Genomic DNA, 9,297 nt, shown 5'->3' with positions numbered 1-9,297 from the left:
ATACCTGCAAAAGTAATGAGGATTCCCATCAGTCTCAACTGTATTTCTTGATAAGCTAAACTAAAATGGCAAACATGATAAACATGTCTTTTAAAATCAGTAGTGAAAGCTTGTACCTTGAGTTGAGATTACTGAGTCATAATATCCACTCTTAATTATATGAGAATCAAAAAGATGATAAATAATGTTTAGTAAATCAGTGTGTAAACTTTCATTAATTGCTTACGATAAAGCCTTTCAAACAGCAATAATTAAAAGATTACATTATCCTCAAAATCTCACAGAATCTCATTTTATTCAAACTTTATTTACAACACAGTTGACAACTTCCTCGCGATAACGTGACATAAATCAATGTAACGCACCTCATAACACAAATAAAAGCGAAACTCCTGAAAGTTACGTTTGAATTCAAGTTAGACGAAAGACATTTGAAATTATTTTACATTCATATTTGTATCAGAGTGAACAACATGAAAACATTGATATACGATCACAACGAAAAAAGAGGAAAGTTTTAAATGGTTCTTTGATATACCTTACATCATATACTGAGTAACAAACATGATGATTTATACAATATAACACATTCATTCAACTCAGCTGCTGCAGACGAAGAGAAATTGTGCTACTCGCTCAACAGTGCAAGCAAACTGAGGAAAACAGAGGCCATCATGTTCACACAGTATTTCGACTTTACATTTTGTCACCAGTCCGCTCCCATTTAATGAAGAGATATATTTAACGGCATTAAAGCTCCATCTGCCAGAGTCCCTGAGAACCAGGAACAAAACAAGTTTGAGTATGTTGGTCCTCCACTTCTCAGGATCCTTCATCCACCGTCAGCTCCTGCAGCTGCTCCTGCACAGCATCCAGCTGCTCTGTTTTGTTCTCCTCTTGCTGTTCTGTTTCCTGCTCATGTTTCTCTGCCTCCTGGTTTGTCTGCTCCTCCGATGCTTCATCCTGGAGGTCTTCCTCCGTCTTTGGCTCCTCGCGTCCGCCCTCCAGGTTCTCCGAGCTCTCAAAACAGCCCGAATCCCTCGGCTCCTTGGCGTTCTCCCCAGATTCACCCTCCTCTTCTGGCTGGGACTCATCGTCAGCTATGCAGGGCAAAGTGAATCACATTTTAATACAGAAAAGCTCAATATAAATGCTTTTTATTCATCCTTGAGTCTGAGATGAGAGAAACTTTAAAGTCAGTTCATGTGTGAATGAATACAAAAGCACCAGTCCTGTAAATGTGCTCAAATTAAAATTTTTATTTTGTGTTTGTGTTTCTCATGTGACTTTTAAAATTCAGCAATGCACCAAAGTAATAATGTCTTTTCACTGAAAATGTTCATATTTCATAATCTTAAGAAAAAAAGATGCAGTTTATCATTATATTCTGCAATGATAAAATTTAAATCAGCTCCAACTTATTTTGTCCAAACAAGAAAAAGATGCTAAACTGTGAAGTTTAGCATCTGAGTCTGAGTCTCCACTGAGTCTGGTTGAGAGTAAATAATTATTGGATGGGCATCATAATATTCATCAGAATAGTAATAGTTGACATGGTGTAGCTAAAATAAAAAAAATAGTTTTTAATTAGAAGAATCTATTTGGAATCCATTCAAAATAGCAGACCGAACAGTCTCCTGCCTTTTTGCTGGGACGTTTCTCTCAGATTTGACTGTGATATTTTCTTATTGCAAACCAGTTGAAGAGAATCAGTATGAAAGATTACTGCAAAGTGTAAACCTACAGTCTCTCAGCAGTTCAGAGGCCTTCAGGATCTTGGAACGCTGCTCTGGGTCAGTGATGTTCAGCTCGTTGAGGTGAGACTCCTTCAGTCCTGAAAAGTCCTCCAGGCTCTGGAAGCCATGCATGGATAGCAAAGAACTGAGCTCCTGAAACACGAAAGAACATAAACACAAACGTTTAGATGAATATCCGCCATCACAACGTAAGCAATGACGACAAGTCCCACTTCAGCGTGACAAACAGTGTTATCTTACATTAAGACCAATGCTGTCCAGAACCTCCTCCAGGGTTTTGGGTTTGGATTTGGATCGACGGGTCTTGCTGTTGCGGTGTCTCCTCCTGGCCGGGGGGCTCTCCTCAGGCAGCAGGTTGACGTAGATGAACTTAAAGGAGCCCACTTTGTTGTTGAGCTTCCCTGTCCAGGTCCCAACAGGAGGCTTATCAATGATGTAGATGATGTCTCCTTTCTGTAAGAGAGATGATGCATGAATGCCGGTTACCGATACCAAGCGAAATCAGAAGCAGAATGACACGTGACTTTCTCTGGGTGCACTGTTGTACAATTTGCAGTGCAGTGACACAATAACTAATGACATTATGTGATCTTGTCAAACAGGCCGTCAGTAATGGGCCATGGAGTTTAAACTCTGCCTTAAAGAATAATGATCAAAACAACCCGTCTTGTTTCACTTGGTTAACAAGCTCCCTGGAGGACAACTTGTCAAGAGGCCTGGGGCCAAATCAGAGACAGCGAGGAGGACGTTGCCGGGGACTCACTTGGAGTTTGAGTGACTCAACATCATAGGGGCTGGGAGTGAAGTCAGTGTGGACCATAGCGCGACCACAGAAAGGCCCGTTGTAAAGGTTGCCGTTCTCCTCCAGTCTCATGCTGTCCCTCTGGCAGTACCCACTGTCCAGGCTCTGTCTGTCGCTGCCTGAAGTGCACAGACAAGAAGCAGCGTCAGATCCATCCATCGTTATAGGTTTGTGTGTTGTCTTTATGCTAACAGGTTTTCCAAAGCACTGCAAAATCCCATATGTAAGGAGGGCGCTGATACTTCAAGCAAATACACATTTTCTTTTTCACTCTTTTTCATTAATTTATTTGTACTACTTCTATTGGGTTGATAACCCACACTATAATTTGGAATAAGAGTTCCCATGATACTTTACAGGATGTAAACAGCCATGGAGTTGATGGGTTAGTGGTGAGCCACAACTGGAGTCCTTTTTTTTTCTTTCTGCCCATATTTTTTTACATTTCAGAAAATTCACTCCATCAGTCGCTGTTTGTGCAATTATTTGTACAAATAGCATTATGAGCTTATATGCAATTATTTGTTCAAAGATATGATATTTGCGGAAATTGTTAGTCACACTGATCTACATCATCATATCATGTTGGTGTGTGAAGTTTTGAGTATGGACTCTGAGAAGGTGTCCAATGTTCGAGTCACCAGATTTCACCTCACGTAGTATCTTTGCCTCGCCTGTCTCCCTCACAGTTTGAAAACCTCCGCTTTACAGGCACACAGATATTGACTTACTGCCTGAGAGCTGGCGGGTGATGGGGCTGGGCGTGGTGTCCTCTGACCCTGTGGAGCACACAGACGTCCTCTGTCCTGCGCTCAGATCTGGAATCCAATCAGAAGACACTGGAGACAGCTCCTCGCCACTCTCACCCTGTAGACGCAGAGGATGACAGTGCAGGTCAGAGGTCAGTTCTCTTTAGGCCAACTCAAATAATGACGCTGGATTGAAACTGAAGGTCACATAATGATGAGCCTTTGCCCAAGACATTGTTTACAGTAAAAACAACCATAATGTGATATTTACTGGGGAACCCTGAAACTGACAAAATGTGGTAAAAAAGGTTATCAGATAAGTCAAAAATATAACTAATGCAGGCTAAAATAATGAATAGAACATGAATGGGTTGAGAAATAAAATAATAATAAAGTGAAAGATAAGTAGAAGAGTAAAATAAATTAAGCTTTCTATAATTTATCAGTGAACCAGCTGATTGGAGTACTAATGGAAAGTATGAGACTTTTACACTCAGTTTTAACCATTCATCCAACAATATGATTTAATGATATATTTAGTAATTCTTTTGATTTTTCTGATAGTCTTTTACTACATTTTGCTAGTTTTGGGCTCCACAATTCAGTTTCTGCTTAAATTCTTAAAACAGGTCAGAGGTTAATACATTGACAGCTGAAGAGATCACATTTGAAACAAAGAAAGGCTTCATACATCAACTCTGGTTTGCCTTTTTGTTCATTATAACACATACAACAGCCTTGTGATGACTAAAATAATAACTGTATTCTCTGTGAGTGGTTTACCACTATGTATTATTAGACATCGTATTCTCATCATATGTTTTGTATGAAAAGTAAAGTAAGATAAAGGCATTGCATTTTGACAAACATTTGCTTTGACAAACACAGTACATACATTTGTCCACTAGATGGGGACAATTTCAATCTTTTTGCACCATGTGTACATGTAGACGTCAAGGTGTGGTTTTGTATGTCGAGCTGTACATCTGTGTATTATTTACAGTATTTTCACATTTTTGGCTATATGAATCGCTACTGTTTAAATAATGTGATTTTCATGTGTTGCTCTGGTTGATTTGTCACTGTGAACAGGTTTTTACCCCTTCCTCAGCCAGAGCCTTCTGCACCATTTTGGATGTTTTGCGGGTCATGGTGCGTGAGATGACATTGCGCCATTTCTTGCCCAGTTTGCTGCCACCTTTTACTGCTTCCTCTGTTGTTACACTCTCTGCCACCTGGGAAGAGAGTAAACCAACAAACAGACAAAAAAAACACTCATCAACTATTTCAACACTTTGTTAAAAGATGTGTGACGGTAAAAGAATGTGTAGTACAATCTTATTTAAGTAAAAGGTCATTAAGTGAGCCGAGCCAAATGATGCCACTGTGGTTAACAGTGACCTCGCTGTAAAGTCACACAAGTATTCACTTCTAGAAAACCTACTAGGTTTGTGGTGATGGGGTTTGCATGAACTCATTTTGCTAATCCCACAAAGTCACATGCTTAACACACACACACACACACAGACAGACATATTCCCACACCTGCACACTGTTGCAGCCCACTGCACAACATTCTCTGAGTGTTACCAAACATATTTCAGACTGCAGCCAAATGCTGTGGGGCTGTGGGCTCAGTAATGAAAGCTAATGATGTATTTTTATGAGGCCCTTCATAATAACAAATGTTATGTGAGGCACTTTGCATTGGTCAAGTCTTTCCTAATTTGCAAAGTAAAATTAAAAATGCATGCCGTGAAGTACTGTTTTTCAAATCGCTTTATCGGTATGTAGACGATGTAGTTGATGTAGTCATTCTGTGACCACTACAAACCGACAGCTAGTGATTAATTTTGTGATGTGACTCTGCAAAATATGTGATGTTGATGCTGCACATTGTCAAGGGTTTCATGATCTTGCACATTGTGATCATAACTTTCCCCAAAAAACAACAAAAAACAACAAACTGTGTCTACACGTTCTCGATGAAGCACTACAGTGAGGAGACATAACTGTTAAAGCCGCAGGGGTTAACATGCAGGAAATAACCACACTGACAAACACACTGCAGAAAGACAGAAAGATCATGAAACAGTTTAATAAGGAAATAGAATGCATAACATTGACTGAAAAATACCTAAACTCTCTGGGGGAGGACTGTCAGACTCCTGAGTAAGTAAATGCTTGCTGCTTTTGCAACTGTCTGTCTGACGCAGAGGCTCTCTGCTTGACTGGCTCACATTGGAGGACATCCTGTCTGCATGCTGCTGTCATCTGAGCTCTGCGCAACGCTTCTCTTTCTTACTTCCTCTCTTCTTCTATGCTTCTACCAGTTACTTGGCCTCCAACTTCCACTCATAGCACAAAGAAATCTTTCTGGGAAGTCACTGAAATTGTGTGAATTTTAAGGTGTTAACATCTGCCCACACTTGCTACAGTGTTTTAAATCAGGAAGCACAAACTGTGAACTTCTGTATCAGCTGTAACTGAACAATTTCTGTTTGGCATTCGTGCATTGTGGTCTCTTCTGCGTGCATTGTCATTTAGGGGCTGGATGAAATGGTCACAACATGACCAGTGAGGAACAACGTGATAACACATCTGTAGGAACACAAAGAGCTCATAAACCATCTACTGTTACTTTTCAAAATAGTGATGTATTGCGTGTTTTATGATGTGTTTGTTTATGTGTTTGAGAGGAACAGCCCAACTCACATTCTCCTCCAAGGTAAACTCCTTTTCTGCCACAATGGGAGAGGTGGGTTTATGCTTCATAAAATCCTTGAAGCTGCTTGACCTCTGCAGAGTGAGCTGTAAACACACACAGAATTACCTTTATTTTTAGTTCATCATCGCAAAAGAAAAACCCAGAGTGAAGAAACCAAGCTATGAGCAAAGGTCCAGTAATGACTCTCACACCGCAAAGCTAACAGGTGGTTTTCAGAGCAACACTGATAGCACACAACATGTTTTTTTATCTCTTCAAATGTGTGTGCAGAATGAATCTGCAGAGGGATTTCTCGAACGGACCAACTGTCTCTCCTCATGCAGCTATCTAAGATAAAGTCATGAATGTGGGTCATCAAATGTTGCTGCTTCACAAGAATGTTCTAAATGTAACTGTACAGTTCAACAGGAAACAGGAAATGATGTGTGGTGATTCATGACAGTCCCTGTAATAAATAGTTTACATTTATTAAGACTGGTTTTTAAACTTACCAAAGACACATTACTATAGAAGAAAACTGTCTTGTCTGATGATGGAGAGTAATGAGGCACTGAACAGAGAATTTTGGTAGCCAGCATTCACACGAGTGCATGTTAGTGCATGTTTGTTCGTTGGATGTGTGTCCTATTTTTTTGGTCAATCTGAAGCAGCATGTCCACATTTTGACATCCAAATACACTGATACAGTTTGTCACTCTAAACTACACAAAGAACTGGTGACACCCGTGAGTTTCACTCTGCACATGCAGTTCTCAGGTCTAAGAGCAGGAGGCAGCCATGAAGTCAGCCAAAAGTTAGACCAATCATAGTGCTGGATTCATTTACTTGTCTTCATCCAAATATGAAGCGGGAATAAGAACGTTTTTTATTTTCTTAGAAAACTAAGAAATTATATATAAAAAAGTATATTTTTCCAAGACTGGCAAGTCTGCAACTTAATTCAGTGAATGGCACACATGTTTGTTTGGTGACAGTGAATGTTGTTTCACCTTTAATATCTGTTGACAACAACAAAAATTCATTATTTAAGTTTAACTCAGGGCCAGAAGTGTATTCAAACGCTGGTATAGGGCTGCAACTAATAACTGATTAATCTGTCGATTACTTTCTCAATTAATCAACTTACTGTTTGGTCAGTAAAATATCAGAAAAAAAGTAAACACAAGTAAACACACGCTGATGATGTCTTTAAATTTCTCCAGCAGTTCAAAACCTGAAGATCGTCAATTTACAAAACCTCATAACTGAAGAGGTGGAACTGGGAAACAATTTTGCTTAAAAATTACAGAAACAATTAATCAATTATGAAAATCAGCTTCTGATTAGTTATGTGTTAATTAACTAATCAATTAACTGATCCTTTCAGCTCAGCTTTGATACCCACAGTCACATCCATATGCCTAAAATTATGACTTGTTTTGAACCAAAAAAAAAAGGCAATTTTTTTACTCTTTTGCATAATCTTCACATCTTCTCTATCTCTGGTGGAAATTCTTCATCAAATTTTCCATACAACCCACACCTCCGTGCATAGGCTTATCTCAGCCCATCCTTCTTGAATCTTTGTTGAAACCACAGGAAATGGGCAAAGCTTGAGCAACTGCTGGCAGCCAATCATTGCAGACATCCAGTCTAGTGGTTGATGGTCTCTGTTTGTCTCTACCCAGAAGAATTAAACCGCCAGTGCAGTCAGGGGAGAAAATTACCTTTATTATGATGATATTACAAGTTTTGCACATAAGAGGCGAGAATCTTTTTCCCACTGTTTTTCTCCTCCCTAAGAGCCACAAAGGTTTCAGAAAAATCAATCTCCTATTACTGCTGATAATGGCAAAGCAGCGACTCCTGTTGTGGAACAATGATGTTCTCCAGCCTCGATTATTGCTAGTGACAATTATGTCCCAGGAGCCGATTGCTGAGAACAAAGACAGTGAAATGTGTAATGACAAGGCTGTGAATTAGACCACATGAGGAAAGATGCGGATGGAAAATAAGGGTACTGGTGTTGAGCGTAGGAGGCTCATTCTCATGACGGCAGCTGGGGACCAAAGAACCAGAAGCCACAAAGCCTGCTGTGACTCAAACTACATCTGCAGCAATGATTCACCCTGCCATGATAGAGGAACTTTACTTTTCTAAAAAAAAAAAAAAAAAAAAGACAGTACAACCAATATGTCAAAGCTATAGAGAAGTTAGACTAGATTTTTTTTAAAAATAAAAGATGTAAAAGATGTTTGCGTGCGTGCGTGCGTGCGTGTGTGTGTGTGTGTGTGTGTGTGTGTACGTGTTCAGCTTCACCACAAAGGTTTGCACTAACTTCAGCAGACATCCTGTGTTGAAAATATGTACAAAGACAGCTGTATGTAAAGTTGTAGCACAAACCTCCCATATTTTAAGCGTGTGACAAAAACTTCTTCACAAACACAGCCTTTAATGATCACATTTAGTAAACAATTAAATTCAGCATAGTAACTTCAAAACTCCCTCATGTTCCAAAACAAGCTTAACGATCAAAACCTCAGCTCACCTTCTTCTTCTGCACCTGCTCCTTCTCCGAGGCATTGGAAGGTCTTCGCCTCAACATCGTCCACTTCAGAGGTCCTGAGGTCTCGCTGGACAAAACCCTGTGAGAGAACGAGCACCTTTAATCAGCGAGGATTTCTGTCGCTGTGCTGTCACCGCTTAAGTTGTCAGATAGAAAAAAAAAAAAAAAAAGACAGTGGAAGGTAGTGTTGCACTCCACTGCAGCCGTACGAAGTGCAGAGGCTGGGAGGAAGTCACATGGCCACACAGAAACTGAAGAGGCAAACCCTGTTTTTTTTTTTCTTTACACGCAAGCTGCTGGGTTTGTTGCATGTGTCTCTCAGCCTCGCGTGCTACAAGCTCTCTGTTGCTCTGTACTGAAATGACACACACAAAGCAGTATGAAGAAATGTCATCGTAACGACAGTTCCTAAGGATGGGCAGATCGAAGTTAAAAAGAAAGTGAATCTTGTTTGATACAGGCAACTTTCTAAGTTCAGAAGATCAACTTCTGTCTGCTAATTTTCAACACGTTTAAATCAATAAAGGTTTCTCGTGAGGAACAGTTATTTTTCTCTCGTTGCTCACCACTGTAGTGAAGAACATCAATACATCCTTCAGCCACTGTGTTACAACATTTCTACTCCCACAGATTTCAGCAGAAAGTTAGAAAAAATGAAACTGCTCGCAGGTAAAATCTTTATCATGCAACACCGCAGCTCTTGTGCTCATGTTGTC

General features: G+C 39.9%; 1 protein-coding gene across 1 annotated transcript; it reads right to left on the bottom strand.

Annotated features, from left to right (window-relative positions):
• Nucleotides 1-276: 276 nt before the first annotated feature.
• Nucleotides 277-8,818, bottom strand: sash3 (SAM and SH3 domain containing 3). Its single transcript, XM_046406020.1, has 8 exons — nucleotides 8,564-8,818; nucleotides 6,024-6,119; nucleotides 4,409-4,543; nucleotides 3,291-3,426; nucleotides 2,521-2,678; nucleotides 1,998-2,210; nucleotides 1,745-1,889; nucleotides 277-1,100 (listed from the first exon to the last, which is right to left on the bottom strand). The coding sequence occupies exons 1-8, from the start codon at nucleotides 8,618-8,620 to the stop codon at nucleotides 823-825; spliced, it is 1,218 nt and encodes a 405-aa protein (XP_046261976.1). The 5' UTR covers nucleotides 8,621-8,818; the 3' UTR covers nucleotides 277-822.
• Between the last annotated feature and the right edge of the window lie 479 nt (nucleotides 8,819-9,297).

This window comes from Scatophagus argus, chromosome 12 (assembly GCF_020382885.2).
Source record: "Scatophagus argus isolate fScaArg1 chromosome 12, fScaArg1.pri, whole genome shotgun sequence".
NCBI lineage: Eukaryota > Metazoa > Chordata > Actinopteri > Scatophagidae > Scatophagus > Scatophagus argus.
Note: the sequence above shows the minus strand (reverse complement) of the source record. Positions and strands in the feature narration are given on the sequence as shown.